The sequence below is a fragment of the Dermacentor albipictus genome, chromosome 1, assembly GCF_038994185.2.
Source record: "Dermacentor albipictus isolate Rhodes 1998 colony chromosome 1, USDA_Dalb.pri_finalv2, whole genome shotgun sequence".
Lineage (NCBI taxonomy): Eukaryota > Metazoa > Arthropoda > Arachnida > Ixodida > Ixodidae > Dermacentor > Dermacentor albipictus.
In genome coordinates this window covers 209,179,348-209,196,318 of record NC_091821.1, presented here as the reverse complement: position 1 = coordinate 209,196,318, position 16,971 = coordinate 209,179,348, and the positions used below count along the sequence as shown (strand labels likewise).

The 16,971-nt window shown below is 42.0% G+C and overlaps 2 protein-coding genes across 4 annotated transcripts in view; one reads left to right on the top strand and one right to left on the bottom strand.

Moving 5' to 3' along the window:
* DEF8 (differentially expressed in FDCP 8 homolog) overlaps positions 1-4,675 on the top strand; it is a 21,372-nt gene extending 16,697 nt beyond the window's left edge. For 2 of the 3 annotated variants that reach the window (XM_065438168.2, XM_065438169.2), the window contains exons 9-11: positions 1,917-2,138; positions 4,120-4,229; positions 4,288-4,675. In XM_065438168.2, coding sequence (XP_065294240.1) covers positions 1,917-2,138; positions 4,120-4,229; positions 4,288-4,390 — 435 coding nt within the window. In that variant the 3' untranslated portion in view covers positions 4,391-4,675. The remainder of the gene's footprint in view (positions 1-1,916; positions 2,139-4,119; positions 4,230-4,287) is intronic. The other variant, XM_065438170.2, reaches the window with a different exon arrangement.
* Positions 4,654-16,971, bottom strand: Fen1 (flap endonuclease 1). Its single transcript, XM_065438171.2, has 11 exons — positions 16,678-16,971; positions 16,485-16,587; positions 16,311-16,413; positions 16,169-16,232; positions 15,608-15,717; positions 15,319-15,455; positions 15,027-15,225; positions 14,323-14,409; positions 14,194-14,258; positions 11,838-11,955; positions 4,654-4,801 (listed from the first exon to the last, which is right to left on the bottom strand). Exons 1-11 carry the CDS (start codon positions 16,757-16,759, stop codon positions 4,721-4,723), a joined length of 1,149 nt encoding a protein of 382 aa, XP_065294243.1. The 5' UTR covers positions 16,760-16,971; the 3' UTR covers positions 4,654-4,720.

Below are 16,971 nucleotides of genomic sequence, written 5' to 3'. Positions count from 1 at the left end.
TAGCAGGTGTGTAGACATAGTAGAATGTGTCATTAATTAGAACATAATCTTATTTTTACCAAAGCTCAGGCAAAGGCTGTTGGCAGGGAGCTCTAATAGAAAACCAAAACAGTTGGAAAGCACGTGGCCAGCGCTGGTTGCTTAGGCAGCCAGCACAGCAAGCAGCTAGGCTTAATTTGATTATGTGGGGATTTTGGTGAAATGACTTCTGCAGAAACCCTCAAGGTCAAGGCATGCACATGCATAACCACTTATGTGGGCTCCAATGGCTGCAGCATCTGTCTAGGCGATGCTAGAGGACAGTAAATGCATCAAAGACATGTTATCTCCTACCAAAGAGGCCTATTTTTGGCTAATTTCGAAGCCAAAAGAACAGCTCGCAGTGAATAAATAGTATTTACATGATGATCATGCTCACATCTTGTTCCAAACCTATAAAAACTGGGTGTATGTTATAAACTGGTAAATACTCCTAAATAAAGCAACGGCGTGTTTGGACGTCTCTTCTGCCTGTTCTTATAATTTGACTCGCTGGATAATTCGGTCAATTCTAGCGGTCCCATCAAAGTTGAATTGATGTAAGTCGACCATGTTACTAATTCACAAATGGACAAATGCAAAAAAATTGAGAAGCAATGGCAGTGCAAGTTTTTGTTCATTATTCATTCAAATATTCATTATTTTAAAAGCAAATGTTATTTATTGGCACCATTGTTTTCCTTTCTGCACTTTAGCAATAACTAATAAACTAGCAAGCCTGTTGAAGCTCACACTGTCGGGATGGACTGTAGTTTTGTATGCAGTTTAATAAGCACTAAGGAGTACAATCATGGTACAAGATGTACTGATCATTGCTTGGAGCACAAGGCATAGACTGACAAGGTAGTATTGGGAGATACCATCAGCCAAACAATTTGTCTAGGTTTGATTGTCTGCTGTAGCTAAGCGTTACAGCAAGCCCACCTTAGTTTTCAGCATGCCATGATGCTAGTGTTTAAAATGGCAAATGGCTGTCCCTACCTATAAGCTATGTTGCCTTGCCTTGGTTTCACAATTTTGCTGCAATGACTCCATTTAAGAGGAAGCTTTAGCTCGGGCCCAACTCCGATGCCGTTTATTCAAATACATGTAAAATGCAGAAACGCTTTTCTGAGGTAACCATGGGGCTGATTTTAATAAAATTTGTTGCATTTGAGAGAGAAAGTTAAATTGTTGTGGCTGTTGGAAGTGGAATTTAGATTTAGGGCTTGAATTCTTTTAATGGAATTTTCATTGACAAGTTTGAAAAAATAGAAGCACGAAGTTTACAAATTTGTAGCTCCACACCTAAAACAGAAATCGCAGTTTTGTAAACTGCAGTCATTAGAGCATCCAAAATGGACAAATTTGATATGTCAATTTATATCTTATGTGAATTTGTTATGTTGTTGACAAGGGTTTTCCAAAAGTTTTACACACAAATTAGTGGTCTGTTTGAGAGTCATGTATATCACTTTTGTCTGCTTTAGATCTACTATTAGGTGCAATTTATAGAATTGTGATATCATTTTTCATTGCTGAATTAGAGTTGGAAACTTGATAGCTTTATTTTCTGAAAATTTGTGATATTTCTCCATATTTATTAAAGGATTGACAATCTAAATTGAAAATTTGCACCCGGCAGTCACTAGATTTGAACTTTTTCTTTGAAACGCAACAAACCTCACCAGTGGTTGAAGAGAAAAATAATTTCTCCTTTCCCATATATTTAGATAGGAGGCCCCTAGCTAAAGCTTCCTTTTAGCATCTCATAGTGATTAAAATGTGTAGCAAATGTCTTAACATGCTAAATCTGTTGGTTTGCCAGTTTCTTCAATGGCCACTTGGAGTAAAGACAGGGCTGTTGGTGGTTACATACCTCTGTGGTCATCTTACAGAAACTGCGAGAGGACATTTTGCGGATGAAGCAGTACCTGACCCTTTGCCATGCAGCACAACAGCAAAAGTTGCTGCTGCTGTTACACAAGCGACAACACTTTGTCGAAGGAAGCGAGTTATACTCCCTGCAAGATCTTGTTGACCTGCATGATGGCAACTTGTTGGGCTATATAACCCAGGTGCACCAGGTCTTTCTTGACCACATCACAAAGAACTGTGAAGTAAGTAAGCCTTCATTATTGGTGCACTTAAAGCTGAACATGATTTTGTAGAACAGTGCTATGGCATTAGTGCTTATCGTGTTGCTGCTGTGGTATGCCCATCTAACAGTGCAGGTAAAATTTATTTATATTGTCTGAATGCCGTTAAAAAAAAAAAAAAACATGCAGCACAGGTTGTGGTGATCTCTTCACTGTATAGCCATAATGGTATTAAAAGTAAATATTGTGATGCAGCTGGCATTTTAAGATGACCTAGCACAGATACATGTACCATTACTGAGCATGCGTGATTACTAACGTTTCACCCTGAGCATTCATCACAAATGTGCTTCCTTAACACCGGGGCAGTGCCTGGACTTATGAAAAAACAGTAAAGCAAGATCTTTTTGCCGAAGCAATATTAGTCTGCTTTGTAGGAAGAAGACATTTGTTAACATTCGTGTCCCTTCATTCACATTGATTGGTTAGCTTATTAGGGTTTAATGGCACAAAAGCAACTAAGGCCATGCTGCGCGAGCCACAAGATATTAAGAAATCAAATGTTAAAGTAGCGAAAGCTGCATTACTTTAATCTGTGTAAAAAAAAAAAAACAGTTTCATCTAAGAAGTTAAACAAGTCAGTGAAAATGCACTAGCAGATCATCTCGCAATATTGAGGCAGGACAAAGGTACATGCTAATTTATACAGATTCTGTACATGTCTGTGTTTTAATATGTGGGCATGTCATAATAATGTGAACTACTATAGTCTGTTCACAGCACTTCTCGCAAGTTGGTGGGTTTTGTTTTTGAAGTAGAAAATTGTGTGTTAGGTGTGTATGCCCAATTCTAAGTTGACAGGATGACTTCATAGAAGTGTTGCTGGTGACTGCACGAGTTCCACTTGCCAAGCAGTGGTTTTGTTGCATGTAACTTGTTATCTGCACAAGAATCCCATTCTTGTTGCCACTTTGATGCCAGGGCCTTTCGAATTGCTCAGATACAGTCTCTGTGCACTGCACTGCTATCTGCTATCTATTTGCTGCTTCATTCCCTCCCTGGTATCCCAACATGGCTTGGGACCCAACAGAATCATATGTTTCTTCCATATTGATTGTAAACCACCATGTTAAGGACATTGCCAAGCAAGTGTTCACACGCGTAGTTTAGAGCTTCGAGTGCCCTTGACGAATTGATATAAATGTTAGCATTCTTCTGCTTGTTGGTGGTAATTTTTCTAACTGCCGTCCATATCGCAAAAACTTAAGCACAATGATTTATCCTAATGCTATTTTCCCCGATTTTTCGTTACGGTTCCGACACCCATGTACTCTTGTTTTAGAACCGTCTGTGTGAAATTCTGCATCGTCACATTGATGCGTCGGATGTGCAACCAATAGCCATTACTTCTGCCAGACACCTTAAGCGAACTATTGAAAGTGCGTTTGATTTGGGTGTCAATAGTTTGTTCTTCCATTGAAGCGTGTTCTCCCATTGAAGCGTAGCTGAGTTACCTGACAGGCAACAGGTAAAAACGTACACTATTAGTGCACTTTGAGCCCCGCTTTAGTGAGAAATTTTCACCATGGCATCACACACAGTGTATTCTGGTGTGCTGCCTGCACTGTTGAAGTAGATGACGCCTAGCAGTTTGCCACGAAGCATAAGATGAGGGACTTTCAAAATTGTGTGCCTGGCAGTACCACTGTTTTGAAGTGCCATGTGAACATTTTTTTTTTCCTCTTTGGGGTTCATATTGTTGAAGGCAGTAAGAAATGCATTGCTTCCAGGGTCTTCCAAGGAAAAGTTTCATTCACAGTTTCTGATAAAAGCTGCACTTTGCACTGCCATGGTCAGCAGAGCCTCAGCCATCAAACCTCAATTACCATTCAGAATTGATGCTCTTCTAGTTTGTGTGTAGCCACACTGTAATAGTATTCTTGTTCAACTGCTAACTTGCAAGTAAGAAAAGACATTTCTAAATAAGTGCTCGTGACTACAGGGATGTCGTGGAAGAGGCTATCTGTGCAAGCTGTGCAACGGTGAAGAAGTTATTTTTCCACTTGGAGGCGACACTTATACCTGTCCTGACTGTGGTGCTGTTTATCACAGGCAAGTTCCTCAGTTGTTTTCTTTCTGTTGCAATGACTTAAGTTGGTGTTATCTCCAGGGAATGCCAGGAGAAATCCCAGGATCCTTGCCCGTGGTGTGAATGGAAAGCCCAGCAACAACACAAGACAGTTGGAAACACGCCTGAGCTTCCAGGCTCTTGATTTTACTATGCGAGGAGAAAGTGTGACTAAAGCATCAGTATGTACACTAGATAGCCGACAGATTCATATTTATTTCCAGGAGCTCATAATAGCCTGCATTACTGGCATATGTTGTTTAGCATTGTTTTACACACGTTATTGTTGGCTCTGCATATGTATAAAAATGAGTTGCCCTGTAAGTGCTCTGCATGAAGACGGCATGCATTGCTTGCTTACTGTTAATAAAACTGGTAAAACATGCAGCTAGGAAGGAAAACGCACAATTAAATGTGAAATGTGTTTTTAGTGGTGGTTGTCCATGTTACTTGTCTTGGAAGTGGTACCATGGCTTCATTTGCCCCTCTTGAACTTCCCACCTTTTCCAGCAGGTGCTTTTGCTTTCTTTTTGTTAGCTTCATTTGTTGTATCACTCTGTAAGCAGTACAACATAGCAATTCAATCACCATAGTGCCAAGTCACAAGCCCTCGTGATTTCATGCACACAAACATTGACAGCAATGGCATGTTACAAAACATGGGAAGTACGACATGACTAATATGTAGCAGGCTTTAGCAGTACAAAGGAAATTTCAGAAAAGATTCCCGCACCTGCCAACCTGTGAATAGTATTAAAATTTGCAAAACTTCTGTGGGCACTATGAAATAAGTGCTAAGGGCAAGCTAACACGTTTTAATGTTTGCCCTTGGGTGACTAAGATTGTGGAAGTGAGCGTCGGCTCACTTCATGCTTGCATGGCTGTAAGCTGTCAAGCCCTGTCTCTCAAAGGTGCATGCTAATGTTGTCACATTTGCATTCTCTGATAGTTTAGTTTCAGTTTTCTGGGTGAAGTTCATTATGCTCCTACAGTTAAAATGCCCACTTGCCCGTGGTGTTGAGGCCAGCCAACTTGCCCACATTACATGGGAATTCGAGCTCAAGTCACCCAAAATAATACGCCTCACATTCCGAACGAAGACCTGGCTCGGCAGCGAGGAAAGGGAGGCCCAAGAGGCCTCCTTGATCAAGCATGGCAGGCTGCTGAGGCTAGTGGAGCATTGGACTAGGGGCTCCACCCACCTGCTTCCACAACCCTTTCCAATCCATTATGCTGCAGAAATTAACAGCTCAGATTTTTGCTTGTCTAAAACCAGTAATGAACTCCTCGGATCCAAGACCTTTGTTAAAAAGTTAATCTAATTTTCATGCTATATGCAGTCTGCACCATTCCATGAAACATGCTGAACAGCGGGTCATAACTGTTCAGCATGTTTCCTGGAACAGTTTGTCAGTTGAAAGGAACTGGGTACCCCACTATATCTGGTACTTCTACAGGTGATCCTTTCAGAGAATGCTAGCTGCTTCGAAATTGCACTTCATGCACATCCCTCCCACCTCATTAGTCCATTTCTGTATGGGAAGTTGAAAGGTTTGCTTAGACAACCAGGCTCAAACTGCAACCCTAACGGCACTCATCGCTGGGGCACATGATGTACACGAGCCATGCATAGACAAGTAGGTACTCGAGAGTAGAAAAAAAGGAAATCGGCTTCCACAAACGATTGACGTTGGCTTGCATGCATACCTAGGCACACCGACTTGTTAGTGCTTTTGCCATCTTGTGAGAATTGGCACTTGTACTTGCAAGTACCACGGGGTGACAACGCATAGGTGGCTAATATGCCATGTGATATGGTACGTAATGGAAAATAATGCTTGCAATACACTTGAACCTCGTTATAACAAAGTAAATGAAATCCCCATAGAGATCTATGTATATAAACTAGAGTAACGAGGTGAAATTGCCCTGCCAATGTACATAATAAACCAGATTCGTCTAAAAAAAAAAGACTGTTGCACGCCAAGTAAATAGTTTTCCCGCAAAGTTTGGCACTAGTTCGCAGTAGCCGCTTAAAACCCCCACATTGAATATGTCATCGAGCAACACTGGCTTTCCTCACCGCCGTGCATAGCAGCAGCTCATTATTGCACTTCTCCACTGACCTCTCTTTCTTGGGTGTACCTGGCTGTGCAAGATGCATGGTGGCGTGAAAGATCGGTGCATTCACATTTACTGCGATGCGCAAGCAGCCACAGCTAGGCCTGGCCTCAGAGATCGGGGAGGGGGGGTTGCACCCAGGCCGTAATCACTTCTCCCTCTTCCTGCGGCATGCCGCGCAGGCGGCAGATGGGCGTGTTCTCCAAGATCGCATTAGCATCGGTGTAATCTCGGAGGCCATGAGCCAGCCAAGCCCATCAAATGTTATTGGATGGGTATTTCCGTTGACAGTGTGGAATGCCTCCTCTGACTGTGCGGACCCTCCCACGTACGAGATGAAATGAAAACACGTGACAGCTGCGCTCAAATTTCGCATTAGGGAGTATCGTAATTGACGGACATATTTGAGTGCAGCTCTGAGGCGCCCGTTCCTGTGGCGAGCGTCAGCGTAACCTAGCTCAGCAAAACATAAAAGCGAATGCGGAGCACAGCAGAAAGGAGAGTGCAGAGGAGCGTATGGCAAAAGTGCGACAAAAGCATAGTGCGGCGACAATAGCTATGAGATGGCGCCAGAGTAGAGCTCATCGTCTGGGACGTCTGGTGACGCGACTGCTGCTGTGAATCGCGCCCACATTCACCCACGTGCTGGCCCCCGATCTCCAGATTAGCAAGGCAGTTGCACCGCACTTCACTCCATTGGCAATGTGCCAATTGTCCGCACCAGCCAATATATCTCGAAATGAAAATGCGTACAGAGCTGTGCTCAAATTTTGCATTAGGGAATACCATAATCATTGGTGATTTTTTTCGCAGCTGGCTAAAATATAATTTGAACCATAATTTGCACCACCTTGAATATGGAATTTCAAACACCACTATGACAATGTGTGCTCTCGAGCTGGCTAGGTGATTATATATCGCTGCCCAGTTTCAAAGGGGATGCCAACAAATCATCGTCATCGTGTGGTTGATGGAGCAAGTCAGTGTAGAATGGTGGATTTCAACAAAGAAATGTAACGTGTGCCTATAACTGCAAACACTTGTCACTAAAAAGTAAGTGTTATAAGTATAACTAAAACAAAAATTTTTTATTGTTTCTGGAAGCATGTTTTTCTATTGCTTTTGAAGCCAAAGCAGTTGAAGTAAAATGGTACATGCAGTTTTGAAGTAATCAAATGTATTCATAATAACCACGAGGAGTGTGACAGACATGTAATACAGTAATGTGATGTGCAAAGAAAGATTTCAGCAAATATAGCTGTAATGATTGTGATGAATGTCTCTTTTGCATTGCCTACGTGGTTCAAGACAAACACTGGGAATGAGAGTGCATGCCCGCCCTGGGCTGCCAGAAATCGCTAGATTATTGGCATTACAAATTTACCTGTGCACGGGCGTGCAAATGGTTACAATATAATCGCATCTATTATTAGTATAAATTGCAATTTAGTGGCAGAAAAGCCAGGACTTTCAAGGGCCGACCCTCGGGCAATGATTTCTGACCAAACTTTCAAGCAATGGTTTTTCAAATATTCCGAAAACCTGTGAACATGCCGACTGATTTGTTAGGTCCAGTATTTTTACTACATCACCATTAACATAAGTTCAACAAAAGTCGCAGTTTCACCCGAAAGGCAAAGCATCAATTGTGATAGCAATTAGTAGACAGTTATACGAAGTAAGGATCAGCCGTATAAACTTCTAAACATTCGCTCACTAACTAAATTAACGAGCATTGTGTCACATGCGCACAAGCAAACATGTCTCGCTTGATGATCGCGAAAACTCACTACCAAAATGCTGGAGAGAGGAAGTGCGGCAGCATGAGCAAGTGAATTGACCTTCGTGCTGACTCTTGCTTCAATGCGGACTAAGCAATACGGCGTACATGAAGCTGTCGGCCCTCGGTGCATCTAGATGTATAGACTGTTCTCATAGCAGATCGCTTTCAAGATAGGGCTTGCGGGCGCTGCGCCATACGCAGCAGCGGCCGGAGTAGAACGCCCCCCTCCCCCATCTCACCAGTGCCTTGCGTGCGACAGACGATGGTGCACTTCCTCCCCGCTTTCTCCCTTGCGCGCACGAGACTGAGCCGCCATCGTCAGCTTTCACTCGCACATACAGCATAAGGCGTGCGGGGATGATGTTATCGCCCTTGGGACTTTATACGGAACATCACGGCGACAGCAGAAATGCGCCTGAGTGTCCTATAATTGCTATTGCAATAAAGTTTGTCACAGTTATAAAAGATAAACTTCATAATACACTAAACTTCCAGTTGTACAAATGCTGGTTTAACGAATATTTTAGAATAACAAACTTTTAGAAATCTTCTGATGGGTTTCCTATGCATTCTACGCAAAATTCGTTCAGTTAAACTGAACGAATTTTGAATAGCAAATTTTGAACGAACGAATTTCTGAATAGCGAATATTTTAGTTGAACGAACTTGAGGCTCCTGTTGGGCAGTAACACCAGCTACAACTAGAAACTGCTGGCATAAATCCGGCCTTTCCTCCCTGTGCGGTGAAAGCAAACAAGAGGAACAGTACGACGAGATGATCAACCCCGGGATGTGGAAAGAGGTCTGCCGCGAGCTGGATGTTGACAGCAACACATCATTTGAAGACTAGGTACAGTGACAGTGAGCTCATTAATGACAGTGAGCTCAGCAAACTATTCGATCATGAAATTGTTTCCAGTGTTCGTCCCATAGAAGTGTGCAATGAGGAAGATGCAATGGCAGAGGCAGATTCAAATACTGCAACTCTAGTCTGAAGCTGTAGATGCCTTGGAAAGTTGCGAGCCTTCGTGTCTCGGCAACAAGCTGTGCCAGAGGAAGTGCACAAAAACATAGCCTCTCTGGACAGCTTTGTTACTTCTTGCGCTTTTAAAAACACCAGTGCAAATGATTTTTTTTTCTTTTCAAAATGAGATAGGCAGCAACATAACTGTTTCGCACTTCGTATATATTGATCTACATAACTCCATAAATTGCATCTCACACTTTTGACTCTCTGTATGCTGTGCCATATTCTAGTGAATATTCATTTAAGTGAACTCTTGGGTACTTTGGAGTTCACTGTATTCAGTATTAATATTTTTTTAAAGAAAAGCTACAATTACTGGTAGTGGTTTGCATTAACGCTAATGACCACTACAAGTGATCAGGCAGAATTGATGCACAATCGTTGTTCCTTTTGATTCCAGCAAGCAAGAGACGACTAAGAATGTGAGCAGAAGGATGAAGTTTGGGACTCGTAGGAAAAATTTCAGCACGAGAGAGGTAGAAGGAGTTGCCACTGCTTTTTAGAAACGGGTGCCAATCTGAGGACAGACAACTGCCTCAGAGACCAACCATGTAGCCTGAAATCTGGGTGCACTGTATATTCCAGGTTGAGATTGTACGGTATGGTCCACTCGTTAAGGGAATGCCTAAATGAGACTAGTGCATACATCACGACAACAAAGTCGTCTCTTATGAAGAACCAAGCAGACATCTGTGGTGAACGGGCATGTAGCCAGCATGCCTTCATATCGGATCTCAGCTGCATTAGACAACCAAGTTCCAACTATACTTTGTTTCATACTTGGCAGGCAATGCTGCAGAAGTTACGCAAGTGAGTAGTTTGGTCATGGAAGTCTTGCTTTGCACGTTTCACAGTGAGGTTGTTGCTTTAATTTCTGATGCTTTCTATGGAACAACTGCGTCATATAATACAACTACAACTAGTAGACATAAAGTTGCGTTGAATTGCGCATTATTTGTGCACAACCAGTATGCAATGTACTATATATTGGTCGCGAGTGCAAGTGGTACACTGTGGCTGCTGGTCACAGAGACATATCACTTCACTTGTTCGGTTCAGATCTGTGACACTTCCATGTAATAAATATGGCATAGTTTGTGACACAAGAAGTATGATACATAATGTAACATCAAATTACATGACGCATACCTGTATCTTTCACATGTGACACACTACTTTTTGGTTGTAAATAAAAGCAGTGAGAGAAGTCTCTCTAAACAAAGTATAGGCATTCCCTCAGGAGCAGATTTTGGCAGTTATGCCAAGTTGTTACGAGCGTGCTACTCCTTGCACGTTTTCCCCCCATTAGAACTTTGCATGTGAAGCCCAAACATATGACGCAAGAAGCACCGCAAGCTGTGCTGCAACAAAAAACTTGTGTGCAAAAACCAATGTTTTCAGTGCAACAAGTGGAATATACCTGTATTCCGCCTGTACAGAACCATTGCAAAACACGGGCATCACGGCTGTCAAGTTCATGGCCTGTGCCAGGCATGTAATTGTAGTATGCAATAACTAGCAGAAGTTGAAGCCATAAGCATTTCCTGGTGCTTGTGCTTTGACAATATTGACAAAAAGTGTTCCCAAGCTGCACAAGTTTTTCCACTCGGAAGTACGATTAATAAATGTCTCAACTCTGGTTTCATTCATCACTGGTGAGTCCCAAAATCATGTTTAACTTCAGAATTGTTTGTCCTCTGTGCAAGTAACCAGTTCTCAGTAGGCAAGTGCCGAGTCAGCTGATAATTTATACATTTTTGTTCTTTCACTGGATCAGCTACACATTGATATATCGCATGAAAAAAATCGCTCATCATGTCACTGAAAGTGAAGATGGCAGCCAAATGGTATCGCAAACAACATAACAGCTCACCAGTTATTCAGTCCAGTGGTTGAAGGCCATAGAACAACTGTCGCCATAAGCTGCCAAATTGACCTGTCCAATTGTTCGCTTATCTTGGAAATGCAGGGAGACACGTTTTTTTCACTATTGTCCTGTTATGTGCTGAATGGACTTGGCTTTTGACAGCGTTGCCATAGGATTTGTGTACGTGTCAATTGTATCTGGTAGCACGAGACCACCATAACAGCTTCTGGTGGGGTGATGAGTCTTTTTACATCCAAAGCCACACTGCACTTCGCATGTGTTTTGAACTGGTCGCATTAAAAGGTGACATAATTATTTGTTGCACTCTCAAGGAATTGAAGCTCCGTAACTTAACTACTGGGTCGAGGATATCCATTAAAACAATAAAAATGAAACAAGACAAACATTTTCTGTCAGTACACCTTTAAATTGCCAAGCACACAATGATCTAGTCTAAGCCCAGTTCTGACTGACGTCCTCATTTCAAGCTTTACGCGCATGTTGCAGAACAATTTTTTTTTCCAAAAATGTCTGCTGATGAGTGCACATCTTGTGTATTTACATCAATGTAAATAAATCATTAAATGAACCAAAAGATCTATTGTAAATAATCCTACAAATTCATTCTTACTAAATCGTCTTGAAACTATGCAATATTATATCAGGTGCTAATAGACCCTCAAATAATTGCTTCAAACAGCACACATCACTTGCTTAAAATACTGAAAGAGTGCACAGCTCTACTTTACATCTGCCTATTATCGCTATGCATAAAGCTGTCTATGATTACTTGCCTTGCGCTTGGCTGAAGATTCTGATGGAAGAACCTTAAAGAAGGTGTCCAACCTTCCTTGGGTGGTGCTGTTACGTCCCTTTAGCAACTTCTTGGCACCATTGCGGATGCGCTCTTCACTGCAACCAAATGAAATGTTTAAAACTATGGTGACTGCTGAAACTGCAGTTTAAACTACTGATTAATATCCATGAAATTTAAAAGTTAGAATACAAATTCACAATGTATGAGAAAGAAGGGGAACCAAGGGGCTCGATTTTTTTTCAGCGCAACCATATGAAGTAACAGATAACGAAGCCAAGGAAAGCATAGGTGAAATAATTAGTATTGATTAAGGCGTAGAAATAAGCTACAGGGAAATGAAAGCGAAAGAAAAAACAACTACAAACCTCTTAGCTGATGCAGGTCTTAAAACACTATCTGTTAGGGCCAGACACGCCCGCTTAAAATTCATCTACCAACTAATGCACAACAGTTATAAGATAGACCGAACTAAGTACGTTACTTTGTTTACGTCACGCCTGTCGCAAAAAAATCACCAATTTACACTAAACCAGTACAGTATTCGCAATGACACGTTCCAAGCTTTCACTTTTCCCACATGCAATCAGAGAATGGAATCTCCTCCACTCAGACATAGTTTCCTCTCTGTCACTTTCATCGTTCATCAACCTACTAGAGGCATCAAACAGAGAAGAGGCCACTTAACACACCCACATATCTTAATCTTCTTAATCTGTAATACTTATTTCTGCGCATGGAATTTCTGCATTTCAACCTCCAAACTCGCCACTTCTGCGCAGTTATCTGTTAGCTGTATAAGTTCTCTAATCTTACAGGTGTCATTCATTTGCCATTTTTTATATAAATTCTAGTAATACAATATTGTTATACCAACTACATTGTTATATTGTTATAGCCATATTGTTATACCAACCAAAAGTATTGTATTATTGGTGATTTCTGCAGTAGTTAAGAAAGCGTTTTCCTTTTTTTTCTTTTAATGTTTAATGTTGAACGTGTAATGTTCTTTTAAGCGTTTTCCTTTTTTTTTTAAACACCTGCTTTGGTCTCAACTGAGACTGGCAGTATTGCAAATAAATAAATAAACTTGCCGCCAGTGGGAGCCAAACCCACAACCTCTACATTGCACATGCTTTGCACTATACTCGCGGACAACTTTCTGTGCCTATGAAGGGAAAGCTACAGGGGTGGAGCTTCTGCACATGTGTTACCGCGCCAAGTTGTTCGCCAGGCTTTGACAGTGCTCTTGGTTGCTCGGAACAGACGTTGAATCGACGCAGTTTCCATATTTGACGGTTTAGCGTTTGCCTAGATGCGGAAGGGAAAAGCCACAAAATAAGTAAGCTTTTACATTCACTGGTGTGTTTTGTCTTACATAACTGTTGTTATTAGGGTGTTTATGCTTTCTGTTCCCCAGTTTTAAACTAACGTAAATGAAAACGTGGGGCTCTTTTCAGAAGCGCTCTCACTTGTGCATGCTTTGCCTCCGTAGCTTACCCTTCATAGCCACACAAAGTTGTCCGCAAGTATACGAATTGTGCTACTGCGGCAGCTGTTCCTACGTCCACATTCTTTGGTATTTATGTATGTGTACAAGATCTAACCTAAACTAAGCCTGGGAGTGTTAGCCAGCACCACTTACGGCCATGGCGACAGACATAAAACACCCTTTTTGACCGATGGCACCACGTAGTATGTGAACTTTTTATGAGCAGGCAGGTCATCAATAAACCCTCAGATGTTATTGACAGTGCGGAGTACGAGTCCCTTCTACCTTTCTGGCTAGTCAGTAATGTTTCTAGCCTACAACAAAAATAAGTGTGAATTCTTGAACTGATGTACCACTCAATAACCAACACATAATAATGTAATATAAAGGGGGGAGGGGGGGGGGGGTAGAACAGCTCATGTACACACAAGGTGAGGTGCAATTTCAGGAGACACAACACATCACCTGCAGCTGATGTGTTGTGCTTTATTCTGCTTTCTTTCAATTTATCCAGACTATGAGGGAAAGAAAAGTTTCCCACTACATTTAACATGCTGCAGTTCTCATGTACATTTTATATGGCCCCTCAAGCAAGCTATTGGATCATTCTAACCATTCAACAAGAAATAATACTTAGGAAATATGCATAATCCCAAGTATTCAAGATGAGCTTTCCTTATATGATAGTTCGACTGTGCAGCACCAGTTTCAGTTGCAAGCGATCTTCCGTATTAACATAACTGTTTACAAAGACTTTCTCTTGTTGAATTTTTATGCAGCACAACATGCGACCAGAAAAAGAAATGGCTGGACAATTCCATATAGGAAGCAAAGACAAGATTACCTAAAGCCGTTTTCTTCGCAAAGAAATTTAACAAGACCTTCTTCATCAGGATCACTCCATTTCAGCTGGAAGATTAACAAGCAACAATAATTAGCAACATGCCACCAAAAATGTCTTGTGTTGCCTTACTTGGACTTCATCAGCGGAAGTAACTTCGGGTTCCAAAAAAAGTTGGCGGGCTTCCTTGTAGGGCCAGTCTTCAGGCACTGTATATTTCTAAGGAAACAACACATTTTATTCACTGATACAGAATCCACACTGAAAGGAACAGGATGTTTTTTCTAAGGATACATACAACACCAGGTCACTTGCCAGCAAATGAGGCTAAGGAATCAACCACAAAAAATGACAGAATTGCTGCAGCCATGGATTGCATCAAGATCTCAATTCTGGGCAAGCTGTGACTACTAAGCTTAACAAGCGGGTTCCATCCAGTAAGTCACCCCTTTTATTGCAAAATGGGAATACAAAATCGCTGATGCCCTGAACATCCATCCACACAAAAGGACCACATGCAGCTGAAATTAAGTATCTATCTATCTATCCATGGGGTGTACCACAACTATCTGTTGTGGTACACCCCATGGCCTAACTTCTGCATGGGGAGACATGTAAATAAAAGCACTGAACAAAATAGGATTGTCAGCACATAAATATTTTGCAATTTTTCAACTGTAATTAGGGGTAAAGAACCTTGTAGTGCCATGGTCACAGCCTTAACAACTCCACAAAACACAGTGGGAGAGACAGAAAAAAAGCAGCAGGCATCAAGGTTGCATAATTGTTAGTGCAACTCAATGTGATCATAAAAGGCACAGGGCTATTCACCATACCTTGGTGTCGATTGCAGTGATTATTTTCTCAATGCTCTTGTGCTGCTTGATGAGCTCCACTGCACGTTTTGGTCCAATCCCTCGGATACTTTCACAGTAGTCACACCCAAGTAAGATGCAAAGATCTATAAACTCGTCACGATTCATCTCAAGCCCATTGAGTACTTTGTCAAGGTGGAACTCCTTGATCGGCATTTTACTGCAAAAATATGAAACAGCAAAAAAGATGGACATTGCATCCTGAAATCATTGAAGCACCAGACAATGTTGGCAAGATGAAAATGAGACCTACCGAGCTTCACTGTATGTCATGTGACGAAGCAGGATATTTGTACCGAACGTCAACCCATCCATGTCTTCTGTTGCAGTCCCATATACTTTGCCACCCTTAACAAGCTCGGCACACTGAGCTTCAGCTTCACACGGGGCCTGCAGTAAAGTAAAGCCAACGGTGCATGGCATGCATGCTAGTTTAGAGCCCTTAGATAAACATCTTTTTTGTACAGATCAGAATGAAACACAGCAAACAGCCTTGACAGTTAGCTATTGGCTAGATGATCATGAACAGGATGTAAACCTACTTCAATGTACGGAACACCCATAAGGGCCAGAAGTTTCTTGCAATCTTCACCATGTTGCCGGGTCACCTTCACAAGTCGCTTGCTGAATTTATTGATTTCTTCTTGGTTTCCTAATGCAAAAAAGAACGGGTGACGTAAGTGCTACCGCTGCAAAGGCATTATAATTGTGAAGCGACCGAATACAGAAAAAAAAAAGATAAGAACATACAGACGTCTGCACACCTAACTAGAGCGCTGCGCAGCAGGACTAAAAAAGAAGTGCAATAACACCAAAGCTGCTATGTTCAAGGTGCGGGTCAAATAAAGTGTAGCTAGCGCATCCTTTGTGACTTTCACTGTTCGCAAGCAGTAAAGCGACCGACTTCGCACTTGTACCGGTCTCCTAGCATCGCAGCGCACCGATTAAACGCTCTAGAGACAAGCGTGGACGTCGCAGATTGTCTGCTTGGTGTCTGCACTTCAAGCTGGCAGCATTCTTTTTTCTTTGCCCCCTAACGTAATCAGAGCACAGACACAACAAAATAAAAAAAAAACTGCATCATCTTCAACAACTATACCGACCTGCCTCCTCTGCCTTCTCCAGTTCCTTTTCAGCTGCTTCCCTACGCTCTTGGCGTTTTTCAAGCTGAAAGCAAGTAAAGGCGCATGTCACCCTTGCGCAGCGTACTTGTACCAATAAAACCACTGTGACAAGTCGACGTACCTCCGACGATTTCATGCCCGGCGGCTTTCCATCAAAAACATACACAGGTTTGATGCCATTCTCAATCATTCGGATTGTTCTGTAGAAGAACCCGACTAGGTGGCTGTAGACAAAAATAAACGAAAGAACACACACCCACGTTAGCCTGCGTCCATAAACACAACGTCCGCTCACCTTGTAGTCTCGCCTTCACTGTTAGTGAGCATGTTGTTTTCCTGACGCACTGCGATCAGGAATTGGTACAAGCACATCGATGCATCTATTGCAATTTTTCTTCCTGCAAAGGCACAAGAATTGAAGTCAACGCTTGTTCATCAGTTAATCAATACAAGAATATTACACAAGGGTAAGTGAGATAATGACATACCGAAGTAGCTCTTGATGTCAGACTCCTTAATAGCATCGGGCGCATTGTCAGCGATCACCTTCGACAAACCGGTGATTCCCATCGTCACAGAACAAGTAGACGGGGTTAATAAAACCGCAAAAGAATCTTACAAGACACAATTCAGCTTATCTCAAACCAAAAAAACAAGTGCTGAAACCTCTGTCACTACTACGCTACGATCACATCACAGTTGTTGCAAGAGCAGCAGACTACGCACACAACGCACATGCTCCCGCCAAAACCAAACCAACCAAACGCTTGGGTAGGGAGGTG

Excerpts from the sequence above, each read along its gene's own strand:
- Fen1 (XM_065438171.2), bottom strand. The coding sequence starts at position 16,759 with ATGGGAATCACCGGTTTGTCGAAGGTGATCGCTGACAATGCGCCCGAT. Across the intron at positions 16,233-16,310 it reads CGGGCATGAAATCGTCGGAG|CTTGAAAAACGCCAAGAGCG; the intron begins GTACGTCGACTT and ends ACTTGCTTTCAG. Across the intron at positions 11,956-14,193 it reads TGCGAAGAAAACGGCTTTAG|TGAAGAGCGCATCCGCAATG; the intron begins GTAATCTTGTCT and ends ATTTGGTTGCAG.